At 53.4% G+C, this 18,861-nt stretch overlaps 5 protein-coding genes across 5 annotated transcripts; 3 read left to right on the top strand and 2 right to left on the bottom strand.

Moving 5' to 3' along the window:
* Positions 1 to 191: 191 nt before the first annotated feature.
* CC77DRAFT_1019048 (Fumarylacetoacetase) lies at positions 192 to 1,904 on the bottom strand. The gene is made up of 2 exons (XM_018524741.1): positions 777 to 1,904; positions 192 to 726 (listed from the first exon to the last, which is right to left on the bottom strand). The coding sequence occupies exons 1-2, from the start codon at positions 1,729 to 1,731 to the stop codon at positions 374 to 376; spliced, it is 1,308 nt and encodes a 435-aa protein (XP_018387465.1). The 5' UTR covers positions 1,732 to 1,904; the 3' UTR covers positions 192 to 373.
* A 375-nt stretch (positions 1,905 to 2,279) lies between these two features.
* CC77DRAFT_932428 (homogentisate 1,2-dioxygenase) lies at positions 2,280 to 3,752 on the top strand (the record flags this gene model as incomplete). The annotated part of the gene is made up of 2 exons (XM_018534261.1): positions 2,280 to 2,347; positions 2,396 to 3,752. 2 exons carry the CDS (start codon positions 2,280 to 2,282, stop codon positions 3,750 to 3,752), a joined length of 1,425 nt encoding a protein of 474 aa, XP_018387464.1.
* A 487-nt stretch (positions 3,753 to 4,239) lies between these two features.
* CC77DRAFT_931969 (S-adenosyl-L-homocysteine hydrolase) lies at positions 4,240 to 5,640 on the top strand (the record flags this gene model as incomplete). The annotated part of the gene is made up of 2 exons (XM_018534239.1): positions 4,240 to 4,411; positions 4,463 to 5,640. 2 exons carry the CDS (start codon positions 4,240 to 4,242, stop codon positions 5,638 to 5,640), a joined length of 1,350 nt encoding a protein of 449 aa, XP_018387463.1.
* A 1,968-nt stretch (positions 5,641 to 7,608) lies between these two features.
* Positions 7,609 to 11,942, bottom strand: CC77DRAFT_1030019 (P-loop containing nucleoside triphosphate hydrolase protein; the record flags this gene model as incomplete). The annotated part of the gene is made up of 6 exons (XM_018526557.1): positions 7,609 to 7,629; positions 7,679 to 7,946; positions 7,995 to 8,609; positions 8,661 to 9,187; positions 9,650 to 11,101; positions 11,151 to 11,942. 6 exons carry the CDS (start codon positions 11,940 to 11,942, stop codon positions 7,609 to 7,611), a joined length of 3,675 nt encoding a protein of 1,224 aa, XP_018387462.1.
* A 1,508-nt stretch (positions 11,943 to 13,450) lies between these two features.
* Positions 13,451 to 16,160, top strand: CC77DRAFT_985973 (hypothetical protein; the record flags this gene model as incomplete). The annotated part of the gene is made up of 3 exons (XM_018536209.1): positions 13,451 to 13,525; positions 14,049 to 16,041; positions 16,099 to 16,160. Coding segments are annotated over 3 exons (2,130 nt in total), but the record flags the coding sequence as incomplete, so codon positions are not given.
* Positions 16,161 to 18,861: the final 2,701 nt, after the last annotated feature.

Here is an 18,861-nt window from a genome sequence, read left to right as displayed (position 1 = left end):
CGAGTGCTTCAGATGTTAAAACAGCAAAGTGCTACCAGGGGAGGCTTAAGTTCCTCCAGCGCATCTCAATCATGCTATGACGTATGCTATGTTGTGGAGATGCGAAAGGCCTGTAGTTAGCGGAATCTTTCCTTCGCACGATACATCGAGGGATCAGCACATGCGACAATGCTAGTCCAGTTCGCAGAAAGCTCGGGAATTAAGAAACTATAGTACTCCAACATCGATTATGTGGAGTTGACTAAAAACGAGCCTGGTAGAGAAGCCCTAGCATCGCACAGTGGTAGTACTGTTCTATCGCATCAATCAGTTAGAGGACTTCATGTGCTGCACCTTGACGGTCAAAAGTATGAATCCACATATTTCGAGGTGCTCAAGCAAAGTTTAGCTTCAAAGCAGGCTCAATGCGACCAATACACTCTCCAAAGCCAACCAAAGCCTCCTCATCCGAACCACATACACCTCGGATTGTGATCTCATCCCCGTCCTCCAAGAATGTCCTCTCTTCACCACCTTCTAGTGCGATAGACTCTTTACCATTGTTACTCTGCTCCAGGAAGCTTCCATACTCAGCCGGAGAATTACCACTGATGGTACCAGAGCCCAACAAGTCGCCCGGTTGGAAAGGGCATCCCGTGATCGTATGATGTGTCAACATCTGTGGGAATGACCACAACAGATTTCGTGCATTCACTTTCGATATCGTTGTTGTGTTGCCAGATGCCGCTGAAGATGATTAGCGTGTGATACTCAAGATGGTACGCGTGTGGACATACTCTTGACATCAACTTGGAGGTTGATATCGTATACACTCTTTTCGCTCTTCTCCTTCAAGTAGGGTAGCACCTCCGAGTCGTTGTCCAATCCCTTTGTTTTGAACTGTTCTAGTGCGTCCGCGAGTACAACCCAAGTGCTGATTGTGGTGCCGAAGTTCTTCGCATTGAAGGGCCCTAGAGGCACGTATTCCCATGCTTGGATGTCTCTCGCTGACCAGTCGTTCATGAGTACAACACCGAACAAGTTCTCCTCAGCCTTCTCAATTGGTATTGGCACTCCTTGCTCATTGGAACCACATACAAAAGCTCCCAGTTCTAGCTCAATGTCCAGCTTCTTGCACGGGCTAAAAGCAGGCACCTTCTTCTCCGCAGTAGGATCGAGCAGTATCTGACCATTGGGCCGCCGAATGGGAGTTCCAGATGGAACCACTGAAGATGCTCGACCGTGGTAACCGACTGGAAGATGCTTGTAGTTCGGTTGCAGCGCATTCTGGGGACCTCTGAAGATGACGCCGCAGTTGTAAGCATGGTTCATACCCGCGAAAAAGTCGGTATAATCACCAATCCTGAATGGCAAATGTGCTTTGATTTCTTTTAGCGGTATCAGGGCTTGCTTCTGAAGTGCAACATTATTCTTCAGGACGTCCGGGTATGTCGTGTCCACAGAGAAGACACCTTGGATATACTTCCGAACCACGGAGTGAATTGGCCGACCAAGTGCTGCAAAAGCGTTCAGCGACGATTGTGAGAATACAGCTTGATGCGGCTGTATTGTTGAGAGCCCTGAGAAGCCATTGTTTGCGGCAAAGACTTCGAGATCCAGAGCGTGATCTCCAATGGCGACTGCGACCCGCGGTGACTTGGATGATGCTGTTGAAATGACACCAAAGGGGATGTTCGCTAGTGAGAAGTGCGATCCACGAGGTATGCTAAACCAGGATCGCAGTGAAGCCATGATGGATGTCTGTTGTAGTAGCGGCAAATGCTCAACAACTTCACATACAATAGTTTCGCCCCGACAATTGATATGATGACCAAGGCTCACAGAGACTAAGGAGTATCCCAGGATCGGGGTTTCGGCCCCATGGTCGCAATTCTCAGGGCCATGTGGTGCTTGGGATGCATTCCCGGCTTGTGACGGAAGAAGGATGCAGGCGGGCGCGGGAAGATTCCGTCACTTGCCAACATACAGGGGCCACCCGCTCTCCACTTGTGGGGTAAGCCGACACGAGCGCTCTCGATGGCGCATCTCTTCTCCGCTTTGCTCTTGCGACGCGACAAACGACGGAATGCGAAGCCGCCCATTACCGCATCTCGCGATTTCGCGCCTGCGCCATGGCCGAGCGAAAGCTTGCTACGGCTACTGCGACCCTGCATGCCCGCAGCATCCGCGAAGGATATTTACACGTCTAGCACCTCGGTGCGCGTACTGAATCGTTGTTTACTACAGTCTGCGAAGAAAGTCCCCCAAAGTTGACTGATCCTGTGTGAATAAACAGCACAATGCCGTCTACTCAGTTCGCCTTTAAGGAGAAATACCGATACCAGAATGGCTTCAACTCCTACCATGAGTATGGCTAGATGACCTTGGCCTATTAATTTCTACTAATAACATATAGGACTGAAGCAGTAGAGGGCGCGCTGCCAATCGGCGCAAACTCTCCTCAAAAACCTCCATATGGCCTCTATGCCGAGAAGCTCTCAGGCACTGCCTTTACAGCCCCGCGTCACGAAAACCAGCAAACATGGCTCTACCGCATCCTACCCTCGTGCGGACACAGCAACTTCGAACCTCGCGAGTCGAAAACTTTCAACACGAACCCCGAGAACAAACCTTGGGAGAAGATACACTACATTCCAAATCAGCTACGATGGGACCCTTTCGATCTCGATGAGACGGTAGACTGGGTGCACTCACTACATTTAGTGGCTGGTGCTGGTGACCCTACAATGAAGTCGGGTGTTGGATACTTCATCTATGCGGCAGGGAAAGACATGGAGGCTAATGAGGCCTTCTACTCGGCTGATGGCGACTTCTTGATCGTGGCCCAACATGGCGTGCTTGACATCCAAACCGAGTTGGGTCGCCTCATCGTACGTCCCAACGAGATATGCGTCATACCGCGAGGCATTCGGTACCGTGTCACGTTGCCAGAAGGTCCTGTGCGAGGCTACATCTTGGAGCTATATCAAGGCCACTTCACACTCCCTGAGCTGGGACCTATCGGCTCCAACTGCCTCGCCAACGCGCGAGACTTCCAAGCGCCCATAGCCGACTTTGATGAAGACACCGAAACGGAATGGAGCATCCTCGCCAAGTTTGCCGGACATCTCTACGCCGCGAAGCAGAGACACACGCCGTTCGACGTGGTCGCATGGCATGGACTCTACTACCCTTACAAATACGATCTTGGGCGCTTCAACACCATAGGATCCATCTCGTTTGACCATCCAGACCCGTCCATATTTACCGTTCTCACTGCGCCAACAGACCGGCCTGGCACAGCAGTAGCCGACTTTGTCATCTTCCCGCCACGGTGGTTAGTTGCTGAGGGCACATTCCGGCCACCATGGTACCACCGCAACACCATGTCAGAGTTCATGGGACTTATTGGTGGCCAGTACGACGCGAAGACTGGTGGAGGTTTCCAGCCCGCCGGTGCTTCTCTTCACAATGTCATGTCAGGACATGGACCTGATGCTGCGACTCATGAGAAAGCATCTAATGTCGATCTGCAACCCAACAAGGTGGGTGAGGGAAGCATGGCGTTCATGTTCGAGAGCTGTCTTATGATTGGCGTGACGGATTGGGGTCTCACAAAGTGCCAGAAGATACAAGAGGGCTACAATGCGGAAAGCTGGGAGCCATTGAAGCCGCATTTTAAGAGGCCTGGTCCTAAGAAGATTGATAACAGCGTCTCACCGCTGGCGGCAGGATCCGAGGGCGATAAAGGCCAAGTGCCTCACTATACCTGAGCTCGACAAGAGCGGAGTGTTGTACTTTTAGCGTTTGGACGTGGTTGATCAACTCGGTGATATTCGGTGCTTACGAACGAGCTTACTGCATTCGTATCGAGAAGGTGGCGCGTCGCAAATGCTCAACAGGGTGTCGTTTCATGCCCCGCAGCGTGAGGTTTGAAGACAGGATGAACTGGACCATGTGTACGCGCATCTATGGATGTGCTATGGATGCTACCAACTAAAACCAAGGTCTACTGCACGTTTTTCTCCAATCGCATCAATAGACTTATCAACGCGTCCTAGTATTGTTCTCGGGCGGTGAGTTGTCTTCGTCCAGTAAACTGCCGATGTGGAGCAAAGTCTAAGGGTCCACTAGCGTCAACAACTGCTAGAGCGCGGGGCTATCTCTCCCACTTTTCTCCCTCGAACGTTTGTTTCTTCATCCTCCTCACACTCCCTCTCCCTTCTCTATACCCCCAATACATCACAACAAACCGCCAGAATGTCTGCCCCCGCCCACAAGTTCAAGGTTGCCGACATCAGTCTTGCGGCGTTCGGTCGCCGCGAGATTGAGCTCGCCGAGAACGAGATGCCTGGTCTGATGGAGACTCGCCGCAAGTACGCTGAGGACCAGCCATTGAAGGGTGCCCGCATTGCTGGATGTCTTCACATGAGTATGCTACACCCCCGTCTCACTGCGATTGCACACCGCTAACCCGTCGCAGCCATCCAGACTGCAGTCCTCATCGAGACGCTCAAGTCCCTCGGTGCTGAGCTCACCTGGACATCCTGCAACATCTTCTCCACCCAGGACCACGCTGCCGCCGCCATTGCCGCCGCCGGCGTACCTGTCTTCGCCTGGAAGGGCGAGACTGAGGAGGAATACGAGTGGTGCCTTGAGCAGCAACTCACTGCTTTCAAGGATGGCAAGAGCCTGAACTTGATCCTCGACGACGGTGGCGACCTCACTGCCCTCGTCCACAAGAAGTACCCTGAGATGCTCAAGGACTGCTACGGTGTCTCCGAGGAGACCACCACCGGTGTCCACCACCTCTACCGCATGTTGAAGGGCAAGGGTCTCCTCGTCCCCGCCATCAACGTCAACGACTCCGTCACCAAGTCCAAGTTCGACAACTTGTACGGTTGCCGTGAGTCTCTCGTCGACGGTATCAAGCGTGCCACCGACGTCATGATTGCTGGCAAGGTCGCCGTCGTCGCTGGTTTCGGTGATGTCGGTAAGGGTTGCGCCCAGGCTCTCCACAGCATGGGTGCCCGTGTCATTGTCACTGAGATTGACCCCATCAACGCCCTCCAGGCCGCCGTTTCCGGCTTCCAGGTCACCACCATGGAGAAGGCCGCTCCTCAGGGTCAGATCTTCGTCACCACCACTGGTTGCCGTGACATTCTGACTGGCGCCCACTTCGAGGTTATGCCCAACGACGCCATCGTCTGCAACATCGGTCACTTCGATATCGAAATCGACGTTGCATGGCTCAAGAAGAACGCCAAGTCCGTCACCAGCATCAAGCCCCAAGTCGACCGCTACCTGATGAACAACGGCCGCTACATCATCCTCCTCGCTGAGGGCCGTCTCGTCAACTTGGGATGCGCCACTGGCCACTCTTCCTTCGTCATGTCCTGCTCCTTCACCAACCAGGTCCTTGCCCAGATCATGCTGTACAAGGCCTCTGACGAGGAGTTCGGCAACAAGTACGTCGAGTTCGGCAAGACCGGCAAGCTCGATGTCGGCGTCTACGTTCTGCCCAAGATTCTCGACGAGCAAGTTGCTCTTCTCCACTTGGCACACGTCAACGTTGAGCTTTCCAAGCTCAGCGATGTCCAGGCCGAGTACCTTGGTCTCCCTGTTGAGGGTCCTTTCAAGAGCGACATCTACCGTTACTAGATTTCTTACTGTACAGCGTTTGGGAAGTTTCAACACGACGTTATGATACCACTTCGAAAAGTTCTTTGTCTTCAACGGCATAGCATCGAGCCCGGGGCTCGGCGGGGTTTCAAAAGGCGTTGGTTTGCACATCATCACTTGACCCTTCAACCATGGTCAATACCGAAGATGATACCCTATGTAAGAGTGCGACATGGATGAGATAGACTGCGTTTTTAAACGCAGCGCAAGAACAGTAACAGTGCACCGAATTTAACGGTGGACTGAGGAATGAACAATAACGGCGGGCCTCCATGCCCACGTCGACAACAACTTTTTTTGACTCATGATGTCTTCTGTGATGAACGTGCAGCTACACAAACCCACTCCCTCTCCCCAGCTCCAAAGATATGCAAGAGTATCCCTTGAGCCGTTTCTGACGTATTGACGTCTGCAGTGCATGTTCAACCTCAAACGTTGTTCATTATCGTCCTCCACATCCATGCTGTGTTGCACGCATACGTCAAACCCAACAGCCGATCGTACACACAACGTTGCCCAACGTTCCAGTGTGACCGCTAGACGCATGTTCTACCTTTGACATCGGATCGGACATTTTGCTGCATGCACGCCCCATCGACCAGACGCTTCCCGCTCAGCGTACACACCACGCAGGATGTAGTATGTAATGCATGGGGTCAAGATGCATCGGCCCGCCACGCCTACGCGTAGCAACGTGTCGTCCGCTCATACATTAGTATGCCCGACACTTTTGCTGCTGTGACCTAGACTTCCGAGGACGAAAACGCTGAATTTCGATGTATCAGATTGAGAAGTAGCTTTGTCCATATTGCGATGTGGAAGATGACGGTTGCTATAGTGTCTATTGGGTTATTATGCACGGAGATCCGAATACCAACTCACATCGCCATACCAGGGAGTTTTCTTCTTGTTCATGATAGCGAGCTGCATCTAGAGTTTCCTTAGGTTGTTAGTAGAAGGCTCCTGTGGTCATGCTCCTGAAATCATGTACGAAATCTTATGAACAGTTCACAGGACTTCCATCCTTGTTTCAATTGACAAAACTGGTTGTAGAATAGATGATATGCAGAACCAATGAACCCGGTCATAAAGTTACGAGTGCAATGCCCAATAACCAAACGACAATACGCCCTGTCCCTATATCATCTCCCTTCCACAACATGTCACTTCCCCAATCCATATTGGTCTCATATCCCACAGCCACGACATGAAATTTCCATGCAGCCACCACGCTGTGCCTTTCCTTCCCCACGCGCACAGCATGCAAGGTACGAGGTTACGGTACCGAATTCAGCCTCACATGTCACAATGTCTTAGCTGCCCCTCCCCTCTTCTCTTGTGGCGTCATAAGCTTTTCCATCCGCAAACTAACCCCACATCGAGAAATGCTGTGTTCCTGTTGAACAGCTGGGATCCCCAGGCTTCCTCTTTCACCACACTTTCCCTCTTCCTCTATCGAACCAGGTATCTGGGACCACGACATAACTTCTGAGGCTGAGTGACACGAAAAGTTGGACTGCTGCTAATGAGTTGAGTTCTGACGAGAAATGTAGGGCATGGATGGGATTGAGAAAATGGGATTTACTGACAAGAGATATTACAATTTACTGCGGGCCTAAATTCTCCGCTTGCTGCCGCTACTACTACTGCTATACAAAGCATATGTACGTCCTTACCCGTAGATTATCTTAAAAGGAAAAACAATGTAATTCAAGAAGCCCTTATGATGCCAACGCTTGCTATGGGATGGAGAGCATCTGCCTTAGTCTCCATAGGTGATGATGAACCAAAGTAGAGAGGTATCAAGAACAATAGGAAACGATGAGCCAGCCGGTGCTTTTCATCGGCGGTAGTGATGCCGCGATTGAAACGTCAAGAGTAAACAGGGAAACGCCACCAAGGTCAAGAAAAGATACGCCACACGTAGCGGGGGCCCTGACGAAAGCCTTAGCGAAGGCCGATAACGCTCTAGAATGTTGTCAGTGGAAGTTGTGCTTGCAGATTAGAGCAACCGTACCATTTCGAGCGTCCAGACTCTCCTTATCCACACCTTGAGCTTGCCTTCGACACCTCTAACGTTGTCGAGCTCAACACCTTCCCACCAGCAGCGGCGAGCGGGTTTCCTCCAGAAGAGGAGCAGCTTCTGCGCCATACCAACAGCGTTGCTATTAGCAAGATCGTTACCCTTAATGTCCGTTCTCAGGCGTGCAAGGGCGATGCTGCAAATGACGGCTTTGTTAGGCTCGCCGGCACGATGGCCCCATCGGTCGTCGTGGTTGAAGCCGCTAGATGTTGTTAGCTGCTAGTCTCTACTTTGCCCGTATCTTGCTTACCCTGCGGTCAACATCTCGATGAGGTGCTGCTCGGTCGTTCCTGGTTCTTCGCTCTTCCTGAGGCCGGAGAAGATACCATCTTGTCTTAGCAGTGCCTCACCTGCAGCTCGCTTAACTTCAATCATCTCAGGCTGAGTTATATCGCGGTGCGGCGGGATAGCGTAGAAGTCGAGGTCCTCGCGAAGGACAATTATACCAGCGCGATCCTGTAGCATGTCCCTAGCGGAGCCATGCATAGGCTCGATAGGCACAGCTTCAGCAGCATGGTCGGGAGCAGCGGTCGGCGAAGGAGGAGACGCGGGAATGGTCTGGGCTACAGTGCGGAAGAACTCCAACATGTACTGTAAAGAGTTTGGATCATACTGTGAAGGATAGATATTGTCAGATAAATATAATGCGGGGTTGGAAAGGTGGTACAGGATCTTAGCTGCTGGAGCCAAGGGAATGGAAGGGGAAGAAGAAGAAGTGGGGTTACCAACGTCGACTGGGTATACATCTCCATCGTGGTAGGAGTTCATGTGCCCATCTGGGAGCAGGCCATTGGGAAAGAGGGAGAGGAGGACGAACTCAGGGAGAGTCAGAAGCTCGTCTCGCGACAGAGTGAACCGCGTGCCCCTAAATCTCGAGTTAGCTTCCAGTATCGTGTGTGGTGAGCGGTGTCACTACCTCAATTCCAAAGTAATGTTTTCATCTGATCCACCGAGTGTGTTGATTGGCGGTCCTGCGTTTGTTGTTTGCGACACCTGAGTAATGATACTCGCGGGACCTCCTGCGGATGCCATTACGTATGTGAAAGACTCGAGCGGGCTTGATCCTTCGCTGTAGGGCGGCGGTGGTTCTCCGTCGTCGACGTCTTTGCTACTAGAGCCGTCTTTGGAGTCGGATGGGAGGGCGGCTTTAGTGGCAGCTACGGCGGCAGCAGACGAGGATGACTCGGTAAAGGCAGGCGTAGATGTGAATGCGGGAGGCGATTCGTCTTCTGTGGTTTCACAGAGCTTGCTGCGTTCCTCAGCGTCCTCGGACGGGAAGAAGAGGGAGGAGAAGGGAGGTGGGTAGGGTGATTCGCCGGCTGTCGTCAATGCTGCGGTGCTGCTGGCGGGCGCGGTGACGGCGTAGGGCGGACGAGAGGAGTCGCGATCGGTGGGATTCGGATGCAAATGAGTGACTACGGACAAGCCGTCTGTACTGGAGTTCTGCGTGCGCGACAAGGTGCCGGTGGTTGTGTATTGGACAAGACGGATGATGAGCTCGAAGGGGCAAGCGCGCTAGTAGCCGCTGTCAATTAAACCTGAGCGCGTGGGCACCACGAGGCAGCTACGCGCATTTAGGTGGAACAGAATTCGAGGTGAAAGGGACGCAAGTGTTTGCTTGCTGTGCTGCGTGGGAGATGTGGTGCGTGTGATGAGGTACGATGGACGCGGAGAGTGGTTATTGAGTCCAGGCGTTTGGTTTGGGTCTAGCGTGCCTTCCAACTTTCGAAGGGCAGGCACAATGGAGTGAGTTGTTACCACCGGCATAGTAATGCAACACCAAGACTTGTAACTGCAATCTGGACCGAAGCATGTCTCAAAGAGGCTCAATTTTCTCGAGCATGGATAAGTGTTCATTACTGTCACATATGTAATATTTTCAACCCGTCTCTAGTGTTTCGCTACTACTCCCGCATCGTTTGCTTGCGCTGTGATGCGGCGCTTGTAATCTTTGACAGTACCGTCAAAGTGCTCAATCGTGCCGTTATCACACACCCACAAACTTGTGCATACATTCTGCAACATGGTAACGTCGTGACTGACCATCAGTACACCACCCTGGAACTTGTTCAGAGCATCCGAAAGCGCGTCCATGGCTTCAATATCCAAGTGGTTAGACGGCTCGTCAAGCACAAGGATGTGCGGGTTTTGTAACGCGAGGCACGCAAAGGCAACGCGCGATTTCTGACCTCCTGACAGTAACTCCATCTTCTGCAGACCTGTCATACCCGTAATACCAAAGGCACCGAGGTGACGACGATACTCTTCATCTGCTCGTCCGTGGTACGTCTTTGACATGAAGCCAACGGCACTGTCATTCAGATCCAGTGCGTCAACGTGATGTTGCGCGAAGAATCCTACGCGCAATCGTGGGTTTTGCGAGATGATACCAGTGGTGGGTTGAAGAGCTCCTATAAGAAGCTTCAATGCGGTTGTCTTTCCGGCACCGTTGGGTCCCACAATACCAATACGGGAGTCGAGTTGCACATCAAGGTCCACATTCTTCAGCAGAATCTTGTCAGGGCTGTATCCAAAGGTGACGCCGCTCATCTGAATGATAGGAGGCGACATCTTCTCCACTTCTGGGAACTTAAAGTGCACTGAGTATGCTGCCTCTGGGGGAGTAAGAACAGGCATCTTCTCCAGCTTTTTGATCCTAGATTGGGCCTCAGAAGACTTAGCGGCGTTATATCGGAACTTGTCGATGAAAGCCTGCAAATGCGCACGCTCGGCCATCTGTTTTTCATACTCGCGAACCGCTGTCTTGCGACGCTCTTCCTTGGTCGCGTAGAACGAGTCAAAGTTACCACCCTTGTAGTAGTCGAGTCGTTCAGAGTGTTGATGAATGATATCGGTTGCTACTTCGTTCAAGAAGGCTCGGTCGTGGGATACGACAAGTACGGTGCTTGGGTAACCCTGAAGGTAGTTCGCTAAGAAGGTGATAGAGGGGACGTCCAACATGTTCGACGGTTCGTCGAGCAATAGCAGATCAGGTTCACAGAAGAGCGCACGTGCAAGTGCCAGACGCATCCTCCATCCTCCAGAGAACGTCTTGGTCGCGAATTGCTGTCGCTCTTGTGAGAAACCAAGACCTGCGAGGATACTTGCTGCTCGAGACTCAGCCTTGTCTGATTCCATTTCGGCGAGCTTGGCATGTATGTCGCTCAAAGTAGTATCTAGACCCTCGCGCTGAGTGTCGAGCTTGGCGGCATCTGCAGAAGTATCTGCCATTTTAGCACGCTCTTCTTCAAGCTCAGCTAGCTCCTTGCTAATCTTTTCTTGCTCCCTAAGGAGATGCTTGCGCCAAACGTCGGCGTCCAAGACAGCTTGCAGCGCCGGAGTGTCATCACCAGTAATCTGTGTCCAAAGTCAGTTTTTGCAAATAGAGATGGGGATGCTGACAAACCTCCTGTTCCACATGAAGAATCGAGATGTGAGTAGGGATAGCGACCTCACGGCGAGCAAGGGCGCGAAGCAAAGTGGATTTACCGATACCGTTTTGACCTACCAGACCGTATCTACGGCCATATGCGAGCGTGAGAGAGCTGTCGGTAAGGATACGTAATCCAGGCATAGAGATATCAAAGCTGTCAATCTTGATATCCTTGCTCTTCGAGGCAGTGTCACCCAATTGCAGTGGGTTGACGGCCATGTAGAACTCTTCATAGCTCTGCGCCTCGTTGGGCTCGTTGAGAAGTCGGGAGGCTTCATACTCAACATTCTTGAACTCTTTACGGTCTTGCTTAGCACGGAGTTTACGTTCAGCTTTCTCGAGCTTCTTGCGGTCGACTCTGGATTCGACTTTACGTGTGTTGGCAGACTCGAGATCAACGGCGCCACCAGCGAGACCTAGCGTGGAGGAGATGTTCCTGGAAGAGCCCACGTGGATAGCCTGGTCGAGTTTCTTGGCTGAAGGTGCCATCTGGCGGCGCTCGCCGTCGGTGCCATTGGCGGCATTCAGGCGGGAGATGAACTTGTCAACAAGGTTTTGGATACTCGTCTCATTCTGGCTTGATAGATCTCCAGAGGCTGATAGGAGCAGGGCGCTCACAGTGGCAGCAGCTTCCTCGAGCGGTGAGGGGGCATTGGGGTCCGAGTCGGAAGTGAACTGGTTGGCGGCATGGGTAAGGTACCCCGCTGAGTACTCTGACAGGACGGGGTCAATGTTAGGGATTTGAGTTCTGATTTCAGCTTCCATGGTCGCGGGCTGGCGGTAGATCCTGGGTGGCGCGTTGTCCGACAAAGTCAACGTCTGCCGCAGTCGATGTCACGGTGGCGCTGGCCTGGTCGGCGAGCGGGCAATACTATCGTACTATCGAGACTTTTCCGGTAGTCACAGTGTAATAGCGGGGCAGTGGGCGGTCTCTGCTTATTGCGGTGCTACGGCTGTTTGTCCAAGGCAAAGAACATTTTGACGTGGGGAGCCAAATGTGGCGTGGCGGCGGTTCTGGAAGGAGCGGGCGGCGGCCAATCAGGGCATCGACGCCGTCAGCCCATCAAACATGACAACCCATCTCTGCGTTTGTGGACTGGCAGAGCTGGCGGATCTGCACCACGCGTCTGGAGGCGCCTTAGCAATGATGTGCTTCTGGGATTGTCCCGGTTACTCGCATCTTTGTGTGCCCGCAGGACAGCACGCATCGCACAGTCACCTTGGGCTCTGCACCGCACAGCTCGCCCAGCAAGCCGTCTGCCAGATGAGCTCCAACGTGCGGCCGCTATGCCTAGAGGGAGGGGCACAACGGCCTCGATAGTCTGCCAGAGCGTCTGGAGTCTATCCTGACCGTGGTAGTCATGCTCCAGCTGCCTTGGGCCGGACACGGAGCCGCCTTGGCTACGGCATGCAACCTGTGATGTGGCCATGTCGTTTGATTTGGCCTCAGAAAAATCATGTTCAGAACCACAGATGGCTACAGGCCCGTGGTGGATATATCATGCCGTGCGCGCATTTGCCGGAGATATCCCCCGAGTGCAGAATTCGCTGCCTCAGTCACCATTTCCGTCCCATCCTCAACCCATGTTCCCGCTGCTCACGACTTCTCCGCTCTGGGGCTGACGTGCTGTGCGTTTCGGCTATCCAGGATCGTGGCCATGAGCAGCTTTCCCACAAGGGCAATTGGTGCCCGAAACAGCCGATTCAACAAATATCTATACGGCAAGGCCATGCTCGTAGGTACCAAGGTCTCTCTGCCGTTGACTCTACCGAGTGCTCGTGAGGTAACATGCGATAGCTCCGTGGCTGCACAGTCTAAGGCACGCCTTCGCTACCACCGATGGACTACATAAGCCGGTTGACACTTGCGTACGCCGCGATCAGCAAACATCTCCACTGCACTACAGGGGTCTCTCCAGGCAGTTCAGCGGCCGGCTGCCAATCACCGTGTGTTGTGACGGGCGCCCGGGATGCTCGCTGGTACACTATATTTGGGTAGCTCTGACGGCAGAGGGGTTCTTCCAGCCTCTCTGCGCCATGTCCCTGATTGTTGTTGATTGTTACTCGGCGCTAGAGCTTGTCCTAGGCCGACTCGCGCAACGTCGTGGTACTGGGCACCGCGCACCGCAGCGGGCCCTCACTGTCCATGGATATAGATTTCTTGCTTGGGCACGTCGCATCGCATGCAGCATTGGTTGATGAGATTGACTTTGCACGCAGCGTGGAGCTATGACGGTGCAAAGTGAGGCATGGGGTCTGTGTGCCTCCGTGTTATGTTTCGAGTCGAGCTGCCGCTATCAGCCCTCATCGGCGACATCTCGCTAATCCAAAGAGAGCTGGGTAGCCCTGTACGTAGATCCCAGAAGCAACAAGCACTGGATTCTCTTCAGTCTTCCGCTCGCTCCTCGTCGAGCTCCACCTCTCTGCTTCAGCCCGTCGCGGTGCTTGTGCCGTCCTTCCTTTACTACGCTTCGTAATGCAGTACGCCTGCCCCAGCGCCTGATTGAGCCCCTCCACTCCCACCGTCCCTACTCGTGCAGCTCGCGATCCCTGGTTCACCGGCACCCTGACATGCCATAATGCTCGACAAGTCGTCACAAGCGCCTCGACGAGTGACCTTTCCCCGGCGGCTTGGTTTCCTACGAGAATGAAAACGATTCCAACGGTAATTACCCTGCATTTTCTCTATCTCAAAGTCCGTGGATCTTCTGTACGCGCTGCAGCTGCCCTTGATTTGTTTTGATATGTCTTGATCGACACCTCTACTGCGTCTAATCCGAGAATGGCTGCACCAAGCCTGTCCTGCCTCAATATACCTCTGTTATAAGAAGTCTGACTAGGCGCCATGACTGACGGACCCTTGTGATACAGCTCTGTGCCACTGCCACTGTCGTTGGTACATCCTCTGTCGGCTTGGCCTTTGGACGAGAGGCCCCCTTCGACTCGTCGCACCTCAATAAGAAGAAGGCGACACCGGCATTCGAGCCGGGTCTTAACCCAATGTCTACTGCTGCCATGACCACGACTGCGCCTTCCTACAGTGCCCCCATACCCGTCGCCCCTTCCTCGCGCATGTCATTTGCGAGTCGACTCAGCCAGGAAGGCCGTTCCCAGTTGCGAATCGTAAGGAGGAAGACGAGCGACGATGCGGCGCTGCAATTGCCGAGCAGCGCAAACAACTACCCTTCGAGCGAGCAGAGTGTGTCTGACGTGGACACGACAAGATACGTGCCTACGCGACGAGCCTCGTGGATCAAGCGCCTCTCGTCTATTTCCAACTCATCGAGCCGGGCTACGAGCCCATCTCCACTGTCACCAGCCGTCTCGTGTTCCAATGGCTCAATGGCCTTCTCGCACGACGGCTCGACCGTGCCCGTAATCGACAAACGCTCTACGTCAGCAGTACCGCGCAACAAGCTGGTCAAGCGCGCCTCGTCAGTGCGCGGGCCCCGTGAAGCGCCTGTCTTGGGCTCTGCGACTCTCCGACCGTCCTTCCGTCGTCCAGCGACCAGCCACCAACGCAACGCAACACTGCAAAACTACGGCGCGCGCCTATCCATGACGGCCGAACACACTTCAACAGACGAACAACAGACCTCAGCGAGCACCGACAGTGAGGTCGAATACACACAGTTTTTCACAGCGAGGATCACCAAGGAACGGACACTGGCGAGGCGGCGTGGTTCAGTGGCATATGCAAATGGGTTCAAGAGGATATTTCCAGACGAGAAGCACAAGCCTATGCTCGTGCTCGCAAGATCGGTCGTAGCAGGCGTAGAGGATATGGACGACTCGACAAGCGACGATGCCGAAAGCGTCTTCTTCGTGAGTCGACCAGAGACGCCACTTAGCATGGCGGCCACGTTTGCTACCAAAGTAACAAACCAAACTCGCGGTCGGCCCTCCACATCACAACCCGAGAATGCCCCCAGACCTAAACGCTCCTTCTCCATCACCTCCTTCCTCTCATCCAGGAAGGAGCGAACTGTCGCAGTGCCCGGACCCAAACTTTCCCGCCGTGCAACCCAGCGGGTCAACTCAGCACCGATTCTGCCTACTATGAGCAGACGGCCACACAGCACCTCATATGGAGAAAGTCGACGAGATGTGACAGACCCAACACCAGCAAGACGCGACATCGCCACGTCCGCTGGGCCCACTGACACAGCACCTGCCCGCAATGTTTCTCGGAGCAGGCCTGTCTCGTCGCCCTTGTTCCCTACCTTCCCCTCGACTGATCCCGTTGCTGGCGCGGCCTTGGCGTCAATGCCCCAGCAGCCCGATGTTTTGGCCTCAGCCGCACCGGGCGCCAATCAAGCGCCACCATCCCCTACTCTAGCGCAATCGGGAGTTCGGGCCTCGCGTCATTCCATGGCCCCCTCAGAACAGGCCTCGACATTGGTCGGCTCGTCTGATAATGAACTTCGCGCCTTAGGGTCCGGCGACGAGGACGACGCTGACGTCCAGAGCGAGACCGTCTTTGATTCGCTGCGCACGGGTGCGACCAGAGGCTCAACCGTCGGCGCGCGTGGGCCTCGCATTGAGACTATATTCGACGAGTCGCCCCCCTCCAAGGTCAAGATTACAGCCCTACGAGATCTACTGCCGCCCGGATCGTTTGGAGAACCAATGGTCAATGGTGTCGCCGGCCACCAGAGCATCGCCGAGGAAGAGGAGAGCATATCGACTCCCGTGCGGACAGTGCGCCCCCAACGCTCCTTGCAGGACTCGCCCAGTGTCACTCGAACACACAGTGCGCCGCTCTTCCCCAAGGCGATACCGTCGTCTTCCCCGAGCATGCCCAAGCCGCTTTCGCTTGGCACGCTGGAATGGGACTCGCGCGCAGGAGACGACGACGACAGTAGTAGGTGGTCACTAGAAGAGGCAGATGATGAGGATCCCTGGGTTGATCATCCAACAGTCAACCACAAGGCCAACCCTGTGGCTCTTTTGCGACAGCACACGCATCTACTCGCACCGGGCTTCACTACCAACCCAAATACGCCACAACATTCCACATCAGAGTTTGGTGACAAGGACGCACGCAGCAGCATCTTCGATTGGTCTGAACAGCAAATTGCAGACAAGAATTCAGGAGACCGCACACCGCCGCGTCCCCGTACAGTGCACGGAAAGAAGGATGCAGACCGCAGAGGCAGTCGATCTGTTGGTCGGCGAGTACCTAGCGGGTTGCACGCTCGCAGCCAAAGTGTGCCCGTGGTCCCGGATCTGACTGGCAAACGTAACACAGTAGTTACAAACAAGTTTGGCACCTGGGGTGTGGGAAGCAAGGGTGTCACCGAAGACTGGAACGACGACTTTGACTTTTCCGAACTCACCGAGGAGCCTGTTGCTGAGGACGGAAGCTCTCCTGGACTGGACAGTAGCTCAGCAATGATCGTGCCGAAGAGCATACAAGAGCAACAGAACAATGTTCTTGCAAACATCAGTCTCTTGCGCGAATGGGGTCTGTTAATCGAAGAACTAAAAGAGCAAAGAGTACGCGCTGTTGCGCTTGGTATGATACAAGGCACACCCTCCGGCATGTGGCTTGAAGTGGATGCAATGATTGAGCTTGCAGATCAGGAGGCCGATCATCAGGATGTTGCTCACGACTCACCACCATCATCGCCTGATTTCGACGAAGACGCCTTTGAAGACCCATCTGCAAGCCCTAGCCATGGAAGAAGAAGGCGCAAATCATCTTCTCCTCATGAGGATAGCACCAAGAACCCGCCCCAATCGGCGCGCCCGCTGCGGAAGTCTATCCTTCCTTCGAGCAATGGAATCTTTACCCCGCAGTCTTCACCGATACCAGCTAAATCGGAGGCTGACGCCACCCCCGCTACCCAGGAGTCGAAGACCATCGCTACGAGACCCCGCAAAGACTCAGAAGCCAAAGCGCGCTCCGTCATCGAAGCGCTGCAAAAGAGGAGGAGCGCGTATGAACCGTTCCTAGACGCGCCTCCCATACCTTCGACCCCTTCGAAGAAAGTCCCTTTCGATACCTCGACACTGCGACGTATCGTGCCATATGTCAGCACGTTGACGCGCAAGGTCAAAGACACAATCAGGGATGCAGAGGGCTTATACTCCAGCCCTCTTACGAGCCCCCTACACGAGGAGCCACCATTTGGCACGATCCATCAACAAGAGGCGGATCTTGCGGCTCAGATGAAGCTCATGACAGTAATGTAGATTCGCAGGATAAGACGACGCGACTTACGAGCATTTCAAAAGAAGCATACGACTCGCTTCGTGCTGGTCACACGCATCTGGGCAAAAGTTTGTGGGAAGAAACAAAAGTTTCTTCTAGATATTTCACTTTGGATCAGAGCGTTCGAGCGAGGATCAAGCCTTCGCGGCCTGATCAACTATTTCCCTGTATTAATTACGCAGCCGTCGATTATCACGTCAGGCCAAGTACTGCATTTGGAGCGACATGGCATTTGCGATTTCCTTTTGCATAAGTTGCAGCATCTCCCGGCCAGGATACACATGGAAAAGAGGAGGCATGCTACATGAAGCGCATGTGTTTTGTCTAATGGAAGATTATGGCGCATTCAGGATTGGGTTTCCTTTGTGGAGGAGTTGAGCATATAATACTCTCCTGGCGGGATGGGCATACCGCGCAGTTCGCGAGCCGCTTTTCTACACGTTCCAGTCATGTACAAAAGCGGGTTGAGGGTTTTCTCTTTGTTTCTTTGTTCCTTTGTCTTTCTTGATCTACGATATCTTGAATCACAACGAGGGTCCTCTCAAAAATCATAGCATTGATACCTGACGGCCACAGTCACTGTCTCTTGAGACACGAATCCACAGAATTTGGAACATATCTTACACAATGGCGCCACTGACTTGACCGTGATGTCTACAATTTTAGCTCTCGGAACCGACACAACGGTATCATGCTTAGAGCGTCTAGGCCATTGTGTAGTCCTTAACAACTACCAGTACCATATTAGGTAGCTCGTATACACCGCCTCTTGCTTTTACAAGACTGTTACGCCGGAGTTCATCCCTCTATCTAAACTGTTGGTTGAAGTTGTCTTCCTGAAACTACCATAGCTTCCGAGCCGTTGTTGCGAGGCCAACTACTGCAGGCCCATAGCCGAATCACACGCCACTAATGCATTCCCACGCATCGCCTTCTGATGAGCCAGTTATCAAGGCAACGCCGAACGAGGCGCAGTTTTACGCACTGATGATCGCCTGCGCATCTTGTTCATGCCGGACAGCCAGATCTCCGTACAGCAGCGTACCATACTCGCATTCGCTTCTGCCCGAGCGGGTCAGCGAGCAGCGAAGGCACACGGGACGAATATTTCCTGCAGAAGATCACCGGACCATACAGCGGACATAGCAGACGATTGTGAGATTTGCTCTTTCCACTTGTACCGTAATGGTATACTGTATATATCAAGCTATACCAACATTCTTGGAACAGCACAACAAATAAAGCCCATGCCGCTTTACAGTCATAAAGCCGAAGCTACCACTAACCGAGAGACGCCCTAATCTGCTGCACTGTCATCCACGATGCATATTCCTGTTTTCCAGACGATATAGCTTACCAGATTTTTGCTATACTGCTTGTCTCGTTCGTCTCGGAATGCTTAGCCGCCATTGTTGGTCCGACTCCCCGGCAAGCGCATACACGCATCCAAGGGTGGGAATAATATCC

Source organism: Alternaria alternata (genome assembly GCF_001642055.1).
Source record: "Alternaria alternata strain SRC1lrK2f unplaced genomic scaffold CC77scaffold_7, whole genome shotgun sequence".
NCBI classification, from domain to species: Eukaryota; Fungi; Ascomycota; class Dothideomycetes; order Pleosporales; family Pleosporaceae; genus Alternaria; species Alternaria alternata.
This window is presented reverse-complemented; position numbering and strand designations above follow the sequence as displayed.

Coding starts and splice junctions, on each gene's coding strand:
- CC77DRAFT_1019048 (XM_018524741.1), bottom strand. CDS start 1,731: ATGGCTTCACTGCGATCCTGGTTTAGCATACCTCGTGGATCGCACTTC. Junction 727..776: donor CCTCCAAGTTGATGTCAAGA/GTATGTCCACAC, acceptor AATCATCTTCAG/CGGCATCTGGCAACACAACA.